The sequence below is a fragment of the Chrysemys picta genome, chromosome 12 (genome assembly GCF_011386835.1).
Source record: "Chrysemys picta bellii isolate R12L10 chromosome 12, ASM1138683v2, whole genome shotgun sequence".
Lineage (NCBI taxonomy): Eukaryota > Metazoa > Chordata > Testudines > Emydidae > Chrysemys > Chrysemys picta.
Window position 1 is genome coordinate 75,699 of NC_088802.1, and position 18,217 is coordinate 93,915.

Sequence of the window (18,217 nt, forward strand, 5' to 3'; positions counted from 1 at the left end):
CCAAAACTCCTCCTGCAGCTCCTCTCTTCCCCCTCCCCCCAGCTCCTCCTCTCCTTTGTTCAGTCTCCCGGGCAGAAGGTGTTAATTCTCCCCGCCCCCCTCCTGGCTCAGGTCACAGCTCATGTAGCTTCCTTCAAGGGAAGTCCCCCATCCTCACTGCAACCCCCCTGCAACATTCCCAGGTCAAATCTGCCCCGCTCCCTGCTCCGTCACAAGCTCGTCCCTGTCCCCAGCAGAAGTGGGTCCAGTCAAAGCTCTGACCTCCCCTCCCCACCCATCTCTCTGAGATCCTGGGATGCACCCGGCTACAGGACACAGCAAAGATCGTGTTGGGACTGGGATCTGCAGTGACCCCTGGGCCCTGCTCTGGGTCACGGCTTTCCAAGGCAACCTCCAAACTGCCCAGCTGTCCTGTCTGGCACAGGCTGTATTTACACTCAGAGCACGCCTCAGCCGGTTCCTTTGAGACTCTTGGGTGTAAATGATCCGGGACTGGTGATGTGAGACTCAAGTGTCTGATTTTAGCAGCTGCTGCCTCACCTCCTCCTTTGTTCGAGATGGGAAATTTTCTGGTCCATCCACAGCATCATCAAGGACGGACACAGCCTCCTGCCTCACTCCAAACACAGCCAGAAATAGCTACGGGACATTTCTGCCTTTCCTGCTTCACTAGTTACAGTTTCATCATCTGCATCTAGTACTGGACCTGGACCTGACCTAGGGCTTTGTTTGTTCCTGGAGTGTTTTTAAGCTGTCTTCTTATCATCCTTCACACTATTGGCCATTGGATCCTTTAATTTCCCTTATCAGTTGCCTACATTTTTACTTGTAACTTATATTCTTTGCCATTTACTTCCTGTTTCCCAGCCTGTGTACTGACTGGACTTTGATCTCCGTCCAGCCCGGGGTTTGCATGTTCCAGCCATTCTCGCACCGTTCTTAAAAAGCCTTTTTAACCCAAAACCTCGACCCTGCCCGTGGCTGTCTGTGAGTGGACTCCTGCCCCCCTGCAGAACTCAATGGGGCTCCCCCCACGCGCGGTCTGTTTGTGCAGATCCAGTCTCAGGGCCGTGGCTGTGTTTGGAGAGCAACGTGCTCCCACCGGCTCAGCTGTTGCAGTGGTTTGGGGACCCCCTGTGAAAAACGTGACCCTGGTTTCTAGTCTGAAGTCATCTCACGCCAGCCCCAGACGCTGGCTCCCGTTCTGCTGTGTCTGGGAGATGGACGCGCCCCCTGCTCCCAGCAATCGGCTCCCCAGGTGGGTCCTTACAGATGGGATCAGGTCACCCCTGAGCCGTGCATCGAACAGGCTCCTTCCGTCGCTCACTCACTGGCAGCTTCTCCAGACCTTGAAGCACCTCCGTGGCTCCCCTCTGAACCCCGCTAACATTTCAGCCTTTCCGCAGGGCCAGCACCAGGGCTGGACACAGCAGCCAGTGACGCTCTCACCAGGGCTGTGTACAGAGGTGACACCATCTCCCTGCACCTGCCCCATATTCCCCTGTTCCTACAGCCCAGGGTCACACCTGCCCCGTAAGCCACAGCATGGCCCTGGGAGCTCACGCTCAGCTGGGTTCTGCCATGACCCCAACGTCCAGTTCAGAGTCTCTGCGTCCCAGGGTCCAGCCCACCCGACCCCCATCATGTGGGACCCACATCCTCAGTTCCTCACTGTCCAGCCTGGCCCCTGGCTGTGTGAAAACACGTGTGAATGGGCCCAGCTCCCCGCGTGCCCCAGCTCGCTGTGTGTAACTGACCCGTCCGGGCATTACCCACCACCCCCCAGCCTCGGGGTCCCTGCAGACGCGTCCCATGGCGGGGTTACATCGTCTCTCGGCTCACCCAGCTACTGACTCGCCCTGGCCCCAGGGCCCGGCCCCGCCAGACCCCCCTGGAAACAGCCCCCCCGCCCCCAGCCACATGCCTAGCCCCCCAGGGCACGGCCCCGCCAGACCCCACTGGAAACAGCTCCCCCCCCCCCAGCCACGTGCCTAGCCCCCCAGGGCTTCCCCAGCCGGCAGCAGCCCAGGGCCTGTGTCTGGAGCTGCCTAAAGGGAACTGGGAACATTCCCCCCCAGGGACAGCTGCACGGCGGCAGCCAATGGGAACGCGCAGGAGGCTGGTACAAGGCTCCAGCGGCCAATGGGAGAGCTTGCTCGGTTGGTGGTGTTATAGGCTGGTTGGAGCATCCAATCACTGCTGGTGGGAGCCGGGGGGTGTGTGTGTCTCCCAGCATGTGCCGAGTAGGGGTGCGAGGAAGCTGGGCTGGGTCTCGGTGCCATGGTCGGGGGGGGAGGGGGGGATCTGCCCTTCGCGTCACAGTGACCCCAGCCTGGGGGACGTCACCGCAGCCCCCAGACAGGCCAGTGTCTCTCTGCAGCCTCTCACCCTGCGGGGTTCAGTCCCGGGGGAGCCTGGCCCATGAACCCTGCCCTGCCCCTGGGCTGCCGGCCATGGGACGAGCTCAAAGTGCTCCATGGACCATCCCTCAGCCCCAAAGCCCCCATCCCCGACCCAGGAGGAGAATGGCCACATTTCACACCAGGGGAAACTGAGGCACAGAGAGCCTCACAGCTTGCAGCAAGTCAGTGTCAGCAACAGGAATAGAACCCAGGAATCCTGACTCTCAACCCATTGCTCTAACCCACCTGACCCCACTCCCCTCCCAGAGCTGGGACAAAACCCAGGAGTCCTGGCTCCTTCCTTAGCCCTCATACCAAACTCCCGGTATAACCCGGTGCCCCTAGACAGACTGGGGCTGGGTTGGGATAACACAGGCTGCCGCGGGCACGGCCCAGACTGACCAGATTTTAAATCAGGATCAAAACCTCAGAAATGTCCCAAACCCACTTTATTGCTGTTGGCAAAGCTGCAGAGTGAGAAGGGGGCGCAGGGCTGTGACACACACGGGGCGCAGGGCGGGGGGGGAGGGGGGGCGGGCTGTGACACACACGGGGCATGGGGGTGGGCAGGGCTGTGACACACACGGGGCACAGGGCGGGGGGGGGCAGGGCTGTTACACACCCGGGGCACGGGGGGGGACGGGCTGTGACAGGGACTGGGCCCGTCCCACACAGACCCCGCGCTGGGCTCAGCAGGGCTGGACCCCAGGGGAGCCGCACACGGGCGCGATGGGGCCTTTAGCCAGGCACTGGGGCTGCCCCACCCCCAGCCATGGGCCCGATCCTGCCCCACAGGGACCCCATTGACCGGGAATGGCCGAATCTGGCCCAAAGCCTCCTGGGTAATGGCTGGAGGGGCGTTACCTGGGGTGACTGACAGCAGCCTCTGGCCAATAGGGGCCGGGCTCGGGGCCCAATCCAGCACTCACTGGAGTCACAAGAAACCTTCCCCATGACGGCAATGGGGTTTGGATCAGCCCCATGGGCCCTGCTGCCCCCTGACGAGGGGCAACCCCCATTCCCAGCCCCATGGGCAGCAGCCCTCTCCCGGTATAGGTGCCCCCCCCAAGCCCAGCAGCGGGGTGCAGGGGTAGGGTTACCATACGTCCTCTTTTTCCCGGACATGTCCGGCTTTTCGGCACTCAAACCCCCGTCCGGGGGGAATTGCCAAAAAGCTGAACATGCCCGGGAAAATGGCGGCTCTGCTCCTCCCCGACTCTTCGGCTCTGTTTAAGAGCCGGGCTGCCCGAGAGCTACCGGCTTCGGGCAGCCCCGTGCCTCCAGACCCTGCGCCGCCGGAGCCCGGGAGGGGAAGTGCCCGGCTGGGGGCGCAGGGTCTGGAGGCAGGGGGGCTGCCCGAAGCCGGTAGCATTCGGGCAGCCCGGCTCTTAAACAGAGCCGAAGAGTCGGGAGGAGCAGGGCCACGGGGGCTGGAGCCTCCAGCCGCCGGGGCTCTGTGTAACTGACACAGTGTCAGTTACACAGAGCCAAAGAGGAGCAAAGCCTCGAGCCCCAGCCGCTGGAGGTTCTGTTTAAGAGCCGGGCTGCCCGAGAGCTACCGGCTTCAGGCAGCCCCCTTGCCTCTGGACCCTGCGCCCCCAGCCGGGCACTTCCCCTCCCGGGCTCCGGCGGCGCAGGGTCCGGAGGCACGGGGGCTGCCCGAAGCCGGTAGCGCTGGGGCAGCCTGGCTCTTAAACAGAGCCTAAGAGGAGCAGAGCCTCCAGCTGCGGGGGCTCTGCTCCTCTTCGGCTCTGTGTAACTTACACAGTGTAAGTTACGCAGAGCCGCCGGAGCCCGGGAGGGGAAGTGCCCGGCTGGGGGCGCAGGGTCCGGAGGCATGGGGGCTGCCCAAAGCCCGAGCGCTACCGGCTTCACGGTTTGCCGGGCAGCCTCCAGACCCTGCGCCCCCGGCTGGGCGCTTCCCCTCCCAGGCTCCAGCTGCGCTGGGGAAGCGCCGGCTGGGGGCGCAGGGTCTGGGGGCTGCCCGGGAAACCGTGAAGCCGGTAGCATTGGGGCAGCCCTTTCCCCCTGGCTGGGAGTGGGAGGGAGGAGGGGGCGGAGTTAGGGCGGGGAAGGGGCGGAGTTGGGGCGGGGCTAGGGGTGGGGAAATGGGCGGGGCCATGGCCCGTGGAGGGTCCTCTTTTTTTATTTATGAGATATGGTAACCCTATGCAGGGGCAGCCTGAGGGTCCGGCTCCCCAGTGAGTCTCTAGCAGGTTGGGTGTCACGGTTACGGGGCCAGGGGGCTCCCGCCTGGGTACAGCAGCTGACACCAACGGGAGCGGAGCCGGGACGCTGGGGGCAGCGGGTGTGTGTGTGCGCGAGTGGGTTCCACGAAGGCACCTGGTGGATTCAGGGGCCCCGGCTCCTCCCCACGTTTATCTGAAAAGCAAAGAGGCTCAGTTACCAGGAGCCCTGGGCCCCGACACGAGGCTGGCAGAGATCAGGGCTGTTCCCCAGCACCCCCAGGGAATCTCCCATTCAAACAGGGTGCTGGCTGGGGGGAAACAGCAGGTGGGGGGGCCCAGAGGGTGCTGAGTGGGGCTGTAGCTGGCTGGGGGGGCACAGCTGGTGGGGTCTCCCCAGGGGGTGCTGGGTGGGCCCAGGGGCTGTGGTTGGCTGGGGGGGGGCACAGCTAGTGGTGGGGGGTTTCCCCAGGGCGTGCTGGGGGGGCCCAGGGGCTGTGGGTGCGGCTGATGCCCTCCCCGGGCAGCGGCTACTCACAAGGGGCCCCGCGGGTTGCGGGCGGCGTTCATCTTCATGCCCTTGATGATGAGGATGGTGCCCGCGATGATGCCGATGATGCCCACGGCCAGGCCCAGGGCGCACACCAGGGTCTCTGTGGTCTCGGGGACGGGGGTGGGCACCTGGGCTTCTGGAGAGAGGGGGAGAGGGACAGGGCATGGAGTGAGGGGGGGCTGTTCCCACCCTTCCCTCCCAGAGCCGGGATAGAACCCAGGCGTCCTGGCTCCCAGCTCCCCCTGCTCTAACCCACCAGCCCCCACTCCCCTCCCAAAGCTGGGATAGAACCCAGGAGTCCTGGCTCCCAGCACTGTGCCCAGTGGGGTCCCCGGGCGCCCTGGCCTTACCCCAGTGCTTCGTGAAGGGCTCCGGCAGCCCCCCGTGCTCCACCCGGCAGTCGTAGAAGTCGCCCTGGCTGGGGAGGAAGGGCAGGTAGGAGAACTTGCGGAAGGAGTTGTCCTGGCGGGGGTAGAAGTCAGTCTCGGAGACGCCCTCGGTCACCTCCTGCCCGTTCTTCAGCCATGTCACGCTGAGCACCGGTGGGGAGAACTTGTCCACGAAGCAGATCAGGACGTTGGGCTCGCCCAGCTCCACGGAGTGTTTGGGGAACACGGTCACCTCAGGGGGCACTGGGGAGACAGGGGTCAGTGGGTCCCATTCCCTGCCCCCCTGAGCCAACCAATCCCTGCCCTGGGGCAGGATGGGAGCCAGCGCCCCCCTAGAGGGGACTGACCCCGTGCCCCATTCCCTGCCCCCTGAGCCAGCCAGTCCCTGGTGCTCACGCTCCAGCTCAGGGTCTCTCCCCAGGACTGTGGGGGCGTCACTGGGGCCGACCCAGCTCCCTGCACTCACGGCTCACGGGGCACCAGGGGCAGGGGAGAGAATCCCTCAGGGGCAGGGCCTAGCGCCGGGCAGGGGCAACAAACAGCTCTCGGCAAAGGAGCTGCCCGGGCCCCTGCCCTGCAGAGCCCTGGCCCGGCTGGCTGGCTCCCCGGAGCCCTCCAGGGGCTGGGCTGGGAGCTGAGTGGGGACTCGCACTGGGTACGCATGCGGGGGAAGGGTCCCGGGAGCGGTGCCTGGCAGGGAAAATGTCCCACCGTTCTCAGCCCATGTGCGGTTGGACCTCTTGATCATGATCTCCAGGTTCTGCTTGTCCACAGCGATGATGCCTAGGGCGCCCTGCGCCTCATAGCTGGCGAACTTGGTGAATTCAGGCAGGCGCCAGACGGTCTCCTTCCTCTCCAGGTCCACGTACAAGATCTCGTCCTGGTCAAACTCACACATGAACTGCCCGGACTCCTGCTGGGATCGGTCCGTGCGCTGGTAGAACTCCACCTGGGAGGTCACGTGTTCCACTGCGGGGAGACAGGCGTCCCCATCAGCACCCACCCCAGCCCCTCCCCCGGGATACAGGGTCTCTGATCCCTTCCCCTGGGGCCACAGCTCCCGGCCATGACATGGGCACTGGGAGACCCCGCGTCAGGGAAAAGCGGGTGCAGGGAGCCCTGGGACCCTGGTATTGTGCTGGGGCATTGGGGTCAGCACTGCCTGGGAGGGGACAGCGCCCCCTACTGTGCCCCCCCTGCTCACTTCAATCCCATCCAAGCCGTGGCTGCGCCTATCCCCACTTAGCTTGTGAAGGGGGACATGGCCCCAGTCCAGAGCGGTGTAGGGGGGAAGCTGGATGTCATTACTGCCGGACATTTCATTCTCCCGTCTGTGTGGGGGCTCATTCTGTGTCCCGGCGTCGCCATGATCTTGTTCTCTGGGCGATTTCAGTCCCTGGCCCCCGACACTCACACCCCAGGGCCGGTCACTGGGAGACCCGGGAACTCCCCAGCCAGAGACGTTAAAGCTGTGCTGGGGGGTCCAGACACACTCCGGGAGGGGGAGGGGTCTGGCTGGGGGCTGAGGCTGGGAGTCCCCAGGGCCCAAGGGAGTTGGGCACCTACACCCTAGGGAGTCGTTCGCTGACCCCAGCTCGCCCGGCAGGATCTCACCGAGCGACTGCAAAGAAGGGAACCCGTCACCACTAGCCGAGGAGAGAGTCGGCCCCACAGAGCCCCACCGTGGGTCTGAGCCCTGGGGGGACGGGGGACAATGGGGCCAGGCCGGGGAGCGGGGCCAGGGGCTCCCTGCTCTGGACAGACGCACTCACTGCTCAGCAGGGTCTGGCCCTGGGGCGGCTTTTTGGGGAACGTTCCCCCATCTCCCCCTGTGCCTGGCGCCCCCCTGGGGGGGATCAGCCCCCGAGTCCCTGTGGGGGAGGGGGGCTGCACCCCTAGGGCAGGGCTGTGTCGTACCCAAACCACAGCGACTTCCCCACAATCCCTCTGCTGCCACCACGCCAGCCTCCCCTCCCCCCTCCCTGCCACGGGGGTGAGACCCTCCTCCCTGCAGCCCCCACCCTGCCCAGATCAGCTGCAGACCCCTCCCTGCCCACCTCATCCCTCCACACTATGGGGTGAGACTCTCCCCTCCCTGAAGCCCTCACCCTGCCCAGATCAGCCCCCATCCACCTCCCTGCCCACCCCATCCGCTCCCCACTATGGGGTGAGACCCTCCTCCCTGCAGCCCCCACCCCAATCCGGCTCCCCCACATACCCCTCCCTGCCCCATCAGCCCCCTATTGTCCCCTCCCTGAGGGGGAGCCAGGCGCTACGGGGGTGAAGCCGCCCCCCAGGCCCAGGAGCCCCCGCCCCGCCCGTACCTGTCACCGCCCCGGCTCCCGGCAGGGCCAGCAGGGTGAGCAGGGCCAGCTGGGCCATGGGGACGCCCCGTCCTGCACCCATCTCCTCTCCCCGGGCACTGGGCTGGGTACGGGGCCGGCAGCACTAGGGGGTTGGGGGGGCACATGTCACACCCCGGGGGGGCAGGGCTGGGGGCAGCGCCCGGCATTGGCCAGGGGAGCCCGGCCCAGGGGCCTGCGCCCAATGGCAGAAATCCCTGTGCCGACCAGGCTGTTACCGGGCAGAGCAGCAGCGCTGAGCCTTGCCAAGAGGAGATGGAGACATTCAGGGTTCCCGGCTCTCAGGATTGTGTCACAAGTCTCAGGATAATTCTTGTGTTTTCCTAAAGCCTCAGCTCCAGGAGTCATGTGAGTCTGGGACGATTCCAGCCTCGTTCTTAGAGACAAAGGGAGTGTCTGTGGGGAGAGCTTCAACCTGTGACCCCCGGCTCAAAGAGCAGAAGGGAAATAAACCCCACAGCTGGGATTTGTACAGAATCGCAGGGTTTTAGAGCCAATCTCAGGATTTTTGAACATTTGGGGTTGGCAATACTGCAAATTCCCGGCCAGACACCTGCTCCCGGGGCTGGGGCGGCTCCGCCCAGCAATCCAGTGTGGAAGCGGCGCCTCCAGGAGGGGTTTGTCCCCAGTCTGGACACGGCGCCGACAGGGGTGGGGGGTTGTCTCCGGTGTGGAAACAGCACCTCCCCACACGGCGCTCACACCACCCCCAGACCCCCTGTTCTGCAGCATGGCTGTGTGCACATGGGGGACTTGGCCGACCCAGCTCAGCACTGGGGGGGGTCACACCCCCAACCCACAGAGCTCTACCGGGATAAGTGTTAAGTGTAGACAAGGCCACAAACGGGGTTTGGGGCACCATCCATGGGAGACTGGGACACAGGCCCATCACCCTCTAGGGGGCGCTGTTCCCATCCGGCCCCTGGGCCGGGACTGACTGGCTGGGGAGGTGGGGACGGGGACATGGGGCCTTTCCCCTCTGCTGGCACCGGCTCCGATCTCCTGTTAGTGACCAAACGCCCTCCCCCTGGGGTCTGTCCTGGGCCCTGTGTGGGGCACGTTGATCCGTGTCCCCTGCCAAAACCTGCCTCCCCCCATGGCACCAACTCACCCCCCACCCCCGGCTAACGTTCTGGGTGTTCACACTGCCCCCTGCAGGAGGCGCTGGGCGCTGGAGGGGCCGGAGAGGGGCCGGCCCAGCAGTTCGGGGCTGGCCTGGGACCCAGGAGCCCTGGGGTCATTCCCGGCCCTGCCACAGACTGTGTGTGACCCTGGGCCAGTCACTGACTTCTCCGGGCCTCCCTCCCCAGCTGGGCCATGGGGACACTGGCCCAGCCCTGCCCCACGGGGTGGGGGTGAATGCAGCAGAAAGGGGGAGGGGCTCAGAGACTGGGGGGCCAGAGAAGCCCCTTAGGGAGATCGATGGTGGGAGCAGCTGGGAGGCCGAGCTGTGCCTGACCCATGGAGACTGAGCCCCCGCTCTGGTGGGGTCCCAGGGGGGCAGGGCTCAGGCCCCTGGAGGTGGGGGAGGGGGAAGCTCAGAATTCCTGCCTGTGGGGCCAGCCCCAAACCTTCCCCTGGGACTAAATTTACCCCCAACAAACCAGAGACCCCCCCATACCTGGCCTGCCCCAGGCGGCAGCAGAGGGTCGAGTCACCAGGGGAAGGGGACGGAGGGTCCCAGGCCCGTTGCTGGGGGTCCTCCTCTGGTGGGGGCTGGCCCCTGGGCTGGCCCCGCTCTCCAGCTGCCCCGGGGCCAAGGCAGGCACCGGGCGAGTCCTGCAGCCCAACCCCAGGCCCTGCTCTGCCCCCTACGAGGGAGAAGTAGGGAACCGAGCCCTGCTGGGGCCGGCTCTGCCTGGCGACTGATGATGCTGCCCAGCCCCGGTGCTGACTGGCCCCTGGGCTGGGGGCGCCCAATCCCCGGGGCCGTGGGCAGCGTCCCGGGGCTGGTGCTCGGAGCTGGGCAGAGAAGGTCTCAGTCTGGGGGGTCCCGACGACTTTCCAGGTCTCTCCCTCCTGAACAGCGATGGGGGCGAGTCGGATCCGGGGGGCCGGGAGCGGCTGGGCTGGGGCTCTGCTAGTGACACTGACGGTGCTGAGAACCCACCTGGCTCATTGCACGGAGCCCCCAAGTGAGTAGAGACCCCAGCGCCTCGGGGAGCCCCGTCCTGGGCAGCGCTGGGTGTATCCGGGGGGGTCGGACCCCAGCGCCCCGGGGAGCCCCGTCCTGCCTGTGCCGGTGTCCCCCCGGCTCGGTGTCTCCGCCCCTGTGCCTGGCACAGTCTCTGCCCCCCCCCCCGCCCCCCGCCCACTGGGGTCAGTGTTACTGTCACTCCCCGCCCGCCCGCCGGGTTCCCCGGGGTCTGGGAGGGGTTCGGGGCGGGGGGGGGGCTCTGCGGGCTCCAGCTGTTCCCCCCCCCCCGCTGGGCTCCGAGCCCGGGGGCAAGAGGAGGAGGGGGAGGGGCAGCTGGGGGCGCCTGAGCCGAGCCGGTTCCCCTCCCCCCCGCAGGGTGGTTTCTGTACCAGGCGAAGTCTGACTGTCTGTTCACCAACGGCACCGAGCGGGTCCGGTTCCTGGACCGGTACATCTACGACCGGCGGCAGTACGTGCACTTCGACAGCGACGTGGGGGTGTATGTGGCGGACACGGAGCTGGGGCGGCCCGACGCCGAGTACTGGAACAAGGACCCGGCGATCCTGGCAGACGCGCGGGCTCAGGTGGACACGTTCTGCCGGTACAACTACGGGGTGGACAAACCTTACACCATCGACCGGAGAGGTGAGCGCGGGGGGGCGGCAGGGAGAGGGGCGGGGCCAGGGCTCAGACCACAGGGGCAGGAGGGAACCAGGCTCTGGGAGCGGCGCCCCCTGTCGGCAGGGCGCAGAGCCCCAGGCCTGGCTCAGTCCCTAGGCCCAGGGTATGTCTCACTGACCCCGCCCCTCTGAGGGGTTCAGCCCCAGCGCCCCCCACTCAGACTCCCCCGGGGCAGGCGGCTGCTGCAGCTCCTACCCCCCTTCCTGTGCCGGGGGGGCAAGCAATGGGGCAAAACTTTCCCCTCCCCCAACCCTGCCCCTCCCCCCTCGGGGTGCCCCTGGCAGGGGGGTGGGGGCAGCCCCTGGGCTGAGACCAGGGCCAGCTCCAGGCACCAGCCCACCAAGCATGTGCTTGGGGCGGCACCTGCAGGGGGGCGGCGGGGCGCTCCGGCCCGAGAGCAGGGCCGCGACTGGGCTCGCCACCCTCCCCTGCCGCGCTCGGGGGGCGGGGGCGGCGGGAGGCTTTTTTGCCTGGGGCGGCAAAAAAGCCAGAGCCGGCCCTGGCTGAGACCCCGTCTCCCTGGGCCCAGCGTCAGACAGTCCCTGGCTCTGTCCCCATGGGGCTGACGGGACACGACTCCCCTCGGGCCATTTCTGCCGGAGCCTACCCAGCGCAATGGGGGGCAGGAGAGAACCACCCTGGGGTGTAGATGGGGGGCTGGGGGCTGTCCCTGGGTCAGGGGAGCACCTCTTCTTCCTGAGCATCCTCTGTCTCCAGCCCCTTTCCCAGCCCCACTCTCTCTCCCCCCAGTTAAGCCCGAGGTGACAGTTTTCCCCACAAAATCGGGATCCCAGCCCCACCCCCACCTGCTGGTTTGCTCGGTGACGGGGTTTTACCCCGGGGGGATCGAGATCAAGTGGCTGAAGAACGGGCAGGAGCAGACGGCCGGGGTGGTGTCCACGGAGCTGCTCCAGAACGGAGACTGGACCTTCCAGATCCTGGTGATGCTGGAGATGAGCCCCCGGCGCGGGGACGTCTACACCTGCCAGGTGGAGCACATCAGCCTGCGGGACCCCCTCGCCGTGCACTGGGGTAAGAGCCTCTGGGTGTGGGGCAGCCCCAATCCCGCAGGGGCAGCCCTCGGGGGATGGACCTGGGTCAGAGCACTCACATGAGCCCTGATAACCCAAATCTATCAACGTGGGCTGGGAGCTCACGTCCACGGGCTCCACAATGCAGTGTAGACACAACCGGAGTGGGGCAGTGACCGGGCGGGGAGAGGAGAAAAGTCTCCATGATAATGACTGGTCTGGAGAAGGGAGATCGGAGCGTCTGTTCTCCCTGTCTCACAGCACAAGGACAAGGGGACACTCAGTGTGATGGAAAGGGGCAAATTCACACCGGGTAAAAGGAAGGACGTTTTCCACACACTGTGTAATTAGCCTGTGGAACTCACTGCCACAGGGTGTCACTGAGCCCAAGAACAGAGCAAGATTCACACAGAGACTGGCTATTTCTGTGTCTCTATCCAGGGTTAGACTCAGAGCCATCCCTTGGGTAGGGTGAATCAGGACAACCTCTCTGGGCCCCGCTGGCCGGTGCGATTGGCCGGCGCGGTTGGTCCTGGAAGAGACGAATCATTCACTTCCGCCCCAGGCCCCTCATCCCCTAGAGATGGCCCTAGCTAAACCAGTTCATGCTGACAACGGGCAGGGATATCAGACCTCGCGCTGCAGGGCCTGAGCCGATCTCTGACGATCACAGACCAGGAGGAGCCCTGACGTGGGGCAGATTGTCCCACAGCTGATCCTGCAGGACCTGGCCCCTGGCTCTGACCCGGCCGGCATTGGTCACTGGGCAGACGGGAGCCCGGCCCGGAGGCCCCTGGCTCTGCCCCGGCCGGTGCCGGTCACTGGCGCGGATGGGAGCCCGGCCCGGAGGCCCCTGGCGCTGACCCGGCCCGTTCCATGTCCCTGTTTCAGAGGCGCAGTCTGACTCCGCCAGGAGCAAGATGCTGACGGGGGTCGGGGGCTTCGTGCTGGGGCTGATCTTCCTGGTGCCCGGACTCCTCATCTACCTGAAGAATAAGAAAGGTGACTGGCTCCGGGCGGGGGCGGAGCACCAGGGGGTCTCTGGGTGGCTGGGGGGGCTCAGGGGGATCTGGGCCTGGCTGGAGGCTCCCCCCTCCCCCGCAGGGGCTGCCCAGAGTCTGGCAGGGGCCTCCCGGCTTCTAGTCTCCTGGGGCCGGGGCTGGGTCAGACCCTCCCCACTCCTAGGGCAGGGACAGATCAGGGGCCATGGGGAGATCTCAGTGCGGGGTCCTGGGGCCAGGCTGGGAGCTCCCACTCTCGCCTCCCCCGGGCGAGCCCCGGGGTGGGACAGACCCCGACCCCTCGCAGTGCAGGGAGCTGGAGCTGCCCCTGCCCCGGGGCTCAGAGCGTTTCCCTCCCCTCCCCCAGGGCAGGGACTCTGGGTCAGGGATTTACAGTAATAACGGGGGGGGGGGGGTGACGAACTGGGACTGTTCTTACTGTGGTGTGTGAATGCTGACAGGGAAGTGTGGCTAGGATAGTCTGCATTGGGGGATGGGAGTCTGCCCGAAGGCGAATACCTGAGCATATAACATGAGAACCCAGGAAGGGGTTGGAGGCCAGGTGACACCTTGGCCCGGGAAACTGAACAAAGGCTGTGGGAGGGGTCACTGAAGGCAGTGTGCTGGAAGCGGGCTGGAGAGATGGCTGGGAGGCAGAGATGGCTCTGACCCCCCAAAGGGGGGTGGGCTGGGATGCCCTGGGACCCCAAGCTGGACCTAACTGAGGGGGGCCCTGTTGTCTGTGCCTGCAAGACCTGTCTTGGACTGTATTCCTGTCATCCAAATAAACCTTCTGCTTTACTGGCTGGCTGAGAGTCATGGTGAATCGCAGGAAGCCGGGGGTGCAGGGCCCTGAGTTCCCCAATACTCCGTGACAGGGGGTAACCCCAGGTCTGGGGGCCGGAGGGGGCTGGGTTCCTAGTGAGGGACGTTCCATGACGTGGGGCAGGGGCTGGAGCTCTGATCCCCGGGAACCGGCTCCCCCCGTCCAGGGCTCTGACCATGTTTCTCTTTGTTTTTCAGGGCGCCCCGTTCCCCAACCTGCAGGTAATTTCATTCCCCCTCCCCCGTTACACCCGCCTCCCCCCACACTGACCACAGGCTGCCTGGGGCGCCCATGAGGCGGCTGCTTCTGCCCCTCGGCCCCTGACACCCGCCCGGCTCAGCCCCTGGGCAGCTGGGCAATAGGGCGTTGGTACCACGGAGGAGGAGTCTGCGGCTCCCTCGGTCCCCGTTCAGGCCGATCCCCGAGCTGCTCCCGGGGGCAGAGGGTCCTGGGTCCTGCCGAGCATCGCCCAGCCCTGCGGCTGCCGGGCAGAGTCACTGGGGGCGCCCTGGGCCTGGCAGAGAAAATCCCCCGTCCGTCCCGCTAGCCCCACGGCCAGGGGCTGATTTCTCTCCCCTCTCCCTGCAGGGCTCCTGCGTTAGATCCTGGGCGTCGGATCCCCCGGCCGGCAGGAGTTTCCGTCCGTCGCTCCCAGCCCCTCGCCCAGCCCGGAGAATGCAGAACCTGGGGCCGGTCCCTTCCTGTCCCCGTCTGCTCCCCGCGCTCTGCCCGGCTCCAGCCCGCGCTGCCCCCACCTGGGGACCCGTCCCTGCCCCTCAGTCCCAGTAGGGCCCTGGGGCGACCCTGTCACGCTGTCGAATGGCTCGCGAGTGTGGGGACCAATCTCAGGGCACAGTTAGTACCCGGGGCACCAACCCCACATTGGCTGAGTTCTGTACTGAGATTTCACCGAAGTATCGGGTGTGAACTCCGCAGGCCCTGTAACAACGTAACCGCGGAGCCACAGACAGTCCCCTTGGGCTCTCTGATCTGTCTGGCCAGCCTGCCCTTGTGATCGATCGATCGTCCCTTCCACCACAAATCACAGCGATATTCGGGTCACTCCCTGTCCCAAAGGACCAGTCGCTTACCCCAGGGCAGTAGCACCTTCGATCTCACTCCACAGACAACGCTTGTAGCCAATCCTGTAATAACCTCAGTAAAGATTTGTTACCTATGACCAAGCACTGGCAGTTCTTGACAAGGTTACAGCAGGTCACACACACACCAGGGAGTTACAGCCCTGGGGGCCCAAAGGTCACAGAAACTCCTGTAAGACACAAGCGCTGTGTGTGCCGTGGGGCTGAGCCGGGCACAGCTAGGGGATCTGGTGCTTATGCCCAGTCATTCCTCCCTCTTCCCATCCAAGCAGCGTCCAGCGAGGGGTTTCTCCTGGACGGGGGTTTCATGCCCTTCCTCCCACGTTCCAGCTGGTGGGACGAGCGCTCCTGCACCTCTCCTCTTCATGGGGGTGTATGCGGGAGAGGCCCCTCAACAAAGTCTTGTGTCTCTGAGGTCCCCGAGGGCCCCCCTGGGGCTTGTCCACATGCCCAGCGCTGCTGCAGTGCATCTGGTGAAGACGCTTCGTGCCGATGGGTGGGAGATCTCCCCTTGGCCTGATAACCCATCTCCGCTGGCAGCGCTGGGCACACGAGTGCTTGAGTCCGTGTCACTTATGTCACATAGGGAGGCGGTTTATTCACACAGGGGCATGTGCCAGGGGGGTCGAGCAGGGGCAGCACCCCCCCCATCAGCGCAGGGGCAGAACTCCCCCAGCCCCAGGGGGAAGACGACAGGTCCTCAAGCCCTGGAGCCGCGGGGGGAGATCCAGCTCCTCTGGCTGCCGAGGGGGTGGGGGTGGGGGCACTGTCACGGAGTATTGGGGGACTCAGGGCCCTGCACCCCCGGCTTCCTGCGATTCACCATGACTCTCAGCCAGCCAGTAAAGCAGAAGGTTTATTTGGATGACAGGAATACAGTCCAAGACAGGTCTTGCAGGCACAGACAACAGGGCCCCCCTCAGTTAGGTCCAGCTTGGGGTCCCAGGGCATCCCGGCCTACCCCCCTTTGGGGGGGGTCAGAGCCATCTCTGCCTCCCAGCCATCTCTCCAGCTCGCTTCCAGCACTCTGCCTTCAGCGACCCCTCCCACAGCCTTTGTTCAGTTTCCCGGGCCCCGGAGTCACCTGGCCTCCAACCCCTTCCTGGGTTCTCATGTTACAAGCTCAGGTATGTTCCCTCGGGCAGACTCCCCTCCCCCGATGCAGACTATCCCAGCCACACTCCCCTGTCAGCATTCACACACCCCAGCAAGAACAGTCCCAGTTCGTCACAGGCACAGAAAGGGCCCCTCCAGAAGCGGCCATATTTGTACTCCAGTGCACACCCCTATGACGCCCCGAGCGACGTCAATCACACTGACACACGCACAGTGCAGACTGACCCAAGGGCGTCTGTCGCTGGGCCGGGTGGGGAGAACCCAGCCTGGGCACTCTGGTGTTTCACCCCTGGTGCCGCGTCTCTCCTGCCTGGGGTCACTGATCCAGAGCAAACCCCTCCCTGACGCCGGACAGCCTGGGACACACTGTTCTAGGGGAGACTGACACAGACTCTGGGGTGGCTCTGAGTGGGGGGTGATTCCTGGGGGAGGCTGCGGGTTTGTTCCCAGGCTGGATGGGCTCCCTGGCCAGGGGTGGGAAGAGCGGGGAGGGGGCATTGGGAGCCCTGGGGAGGAGGACCCCCAAATCTCTTCCCCAGGGGAGAGGCAGCTGGAGAGATGCTCCTATCCCAAGCCCGGGCTGCCAGGACCAGCCTGACACCCCCAGCCCCGGGGGCTCGGCAGTGGGGCAGCAGGGTTGGGGAGCAGCTCAGGGGCAGCACACGGGGGGGACAGTTATTACCCAGCCTTCCAACCCCTCCCCCGCCCCCAGGGAGTCACAGCCCCTCCCCGCCCAGGCCTCAGAGATTCACTCCCCAGACACCCGGAGCCCCGTCCCCAGCAGAGTCCCAGACGTGTCTCAGGGGGGTTGGCTCTGAGCTCCAGTGTTTGCCGGCAGTTACCAGGTGTGGTGACATGGGAATTGTCTGTGATGTTGTTATGAGGCCTGTGTGTGCCTCAGTTTCCCCCATATGCTGCAGTGTTACCCAGTGGGGTGGGGAAGGACAGTCTGCTCTCAGGGCAGGCTGGGAGCCACAGGTGTGGGGATCACCCAGCTGCCGGGGCCGTAGCCCCCGGATCAGTGGAGCAGCTGAGAATGGCAGATCCAATGGCCGGTACATTGACACACCGAGTGCCCAGCGCCCCCAGGGGAAGACGGACTCCCCCCCTCTCCGCAGGGGGCTGAGCAAGGACCCCCAGCTGGAGAGCAAAGGGGTGGGGGAGGAGCTGGTTGCTGGGAGGTGTCGGGGGGCTCCCACCTGGCGTCTGCTGGAGGAGAGACAGACGGAGCCTGAGCCCAGAGGTTCCCTGCAGCCGGGCTGGGCACTGGGCTGGCCATGGGCCGGGCTGTGACCCTCCTTCCTCTGGGCTCCCCTCACGGCTCCCCGTGCTGGGGCAGCTGGCGAATAAACCCCCGTTCTGACAGCGCCGTGTGTGTCCCTGCAAATGCTGGGCCGGGGCAGTGATCCCCGAAGAGCGGCCAGGTCTCCCCCAGGGTCTGCAGAGACAGCAACTCTCGGGGGAAAGCATCACAGAGACACAGATAAAAACCGATAACTGGATGTAACCGTGCCCTGTGTAGCAGGAATCGCCCGTCTCCCACACGGGGTGTCAGGTGGGCCCGAGCTCTTCCCCGCCCGCCAGCCAGAATTGGGGCCCCAGGACCAAAGCCCCGTCTGTCGCTGGATCCAAAGCAAGGCCCCAGCCTGTTAAACACCATCTCTCTAGCCCCAATTCGTTTTGTGGCCCTCACCTCTCTTCTGGCCCAGCCCTGCCAGTCTGGGCGACCCGACCCGGGCGGGGGGACGTCTCTGAGCCAGTCACAGTCCCAGCCATTGTGGTGATCACCCCCCGCTGCTGTTAGTGCCTGGGGAGCTGGGTGACCCCCCGACACATACACACACAGGACCGACGAGGGGGGGAAGCTGGTACAAATTACCGGGGCCCGGCAGTCCGGAAGGGAGCCCGGCTTCCCCCCCCCTTCGGCCCTCTTTAGCCGGTCCGCCCTTGCTGGGGGGCCCGAAAAATTTTTTTCACCAGGGCCCGAACCTGCTCTCGGTGGCCCTCCCTGCCCGCAGTGATCCATAAACCCTGCATGGACATAACCCAGCGTGGGCCCCACAGACGCCGCCCGGGGCTGTGATATCACCTTCCTCGTGAAGCAGTAATGGACCCAGTTTGCCCAACTGGCATCCTAGGGAAATCCAGGGCCAGGTAGGCCGGCAGAGCTTCCGAGTCTCAATGCGTGGATGAGACGATGGTGTAGAGAGGAGGGGTTTACATTCATTAGGAACTGGGGAAACTTCTGGAATGGGGGGAGCCTATACAGGAAGGATGGGCTCCACCTAAACCAAAGTGGAACCAGACTGCTGGCACTAAACATTACAAAGGTTGTAGAGCAGTTTTTAAACTAGGAGATGGGGGAAAGCCGACAGGTACGGAGGAGCATGTGGCTCGGACAGAGACTTCTCTTAGGGGAGAGTCTAATGATA

General features: G+C 65.3%; 2 protein-coding genes across 3 annotated transcripts; one reads left to right on the top strand and one right to left on the bottom strand.

Annotated features, from left to right (window-relative positions):
- Positions 1–2,836: 2,836 nt before the first annotated feature.
- Positions 2,837–8,011, bottom strand: LOC101947212 (HLA class II histocompatibility antigen, DR alpha chain-like). 2 transcript variants are annotated; one of them, XM_065563938.1, is made up of 5 exons: positions 7,855–8,011; positions 6,242–6,499; positions 5,492–5,773; positions 5,127–5,277; positions 2,837–4,784 (listed from the first exon to the last, which is right to left on the bottom strand). In XM_065563938.1, exons 1-5 carry the CDS (start codon positions 7,934–7,936, stop codon positions 4,781–4,783), a joined length of 777 nt encoding a protein of 258 aa, XP_065420010.1. In that variant the 5' UTR covers positions 7,937–8,011; the 3' UTR covers positions 2,837–4,780. The 2 variants fall into 2 exon arrangements, with proteins under 2 accessions (XP_065420010.1, XP_065420011.1); XM_065563939.1 differs by lacking the exon at positions 2,837–4,784 and having other exon boundaries at positions 5,123–5,277.
- Positions 8,012–9,862: 1,851 nt separating this feature from the next.
- Positions 9,863–14,749, top strand: LOC122173020 (DLA class II histocompatibility antigen, DR-1 beta chain-like). Its single transcript, XM_065563936.1, has 6 exons — positions 9,863–10,028; positions 10,406–10,675; positions 11,462–11,743; positions 12,634–12,744; positions 13,767–13,790; positions 14,158–14,749. Exons 1-6 carry the CDS (start codon positions 9,923–9,925, stop codon positions 14,169–14,171), a joined length of 807 nt encoding a protein of 268 aa, XP_065420008.1. The 5' UTR covers positions 9,863–9,922; the 3' UTR covers positions 14,172–14,749.
- The last annotated feature ends 3,468 nt before the right edge of the window (positions 14,750–18,217 follow it).

Bases quoted from the DNA above. Each gene is read 5' to 3' on its own strand.
- LOC101947212 (XM_065563938.1), bottom strand. From the start codon at position 7,936: ATGGGTGCAGGACGGGGCGTCCCCATGGCCCAGCTGGCCCTGCTCACC. The intron at 5,774-6,241 runs GTGGGACATTTT...CTGTCTCCCCAG, and splicing joins CCGCACATGGGCTGAGAACG to TGCCCCCTGAGGTGACCGTG. The intron at 5,278-5,491 runs GTAAGGCCAGGG...CCCTCTCTCCAG, and splicing joins GCCCTTCACGAAGCACTGGG to AAGCCCAGGTGCCCACCCCC.
- LOC122173020 (XM_065563936.1), top strand. From the start codon at position 9,923: ATGGGGGCGAGTCGGATCCGGGGGGCCGGGAGCGGCTGGGCTGGGGCT. The intron at 10,029-10,405 runs GTGAGTAGAGAC...TCCCCCCCGCAG, and splicing joins TCATTGCACGGAGCCCCCAA to GGTGGTTTCTGTACCAGGCG. The intron at 10,676-11,461 runs GTGAGCGCGGGG...CTCTCCCCCCAG, and splicing joins TTACACCATCGACCGGAGAG to TTAAGCCCGAGGTGACAGTT.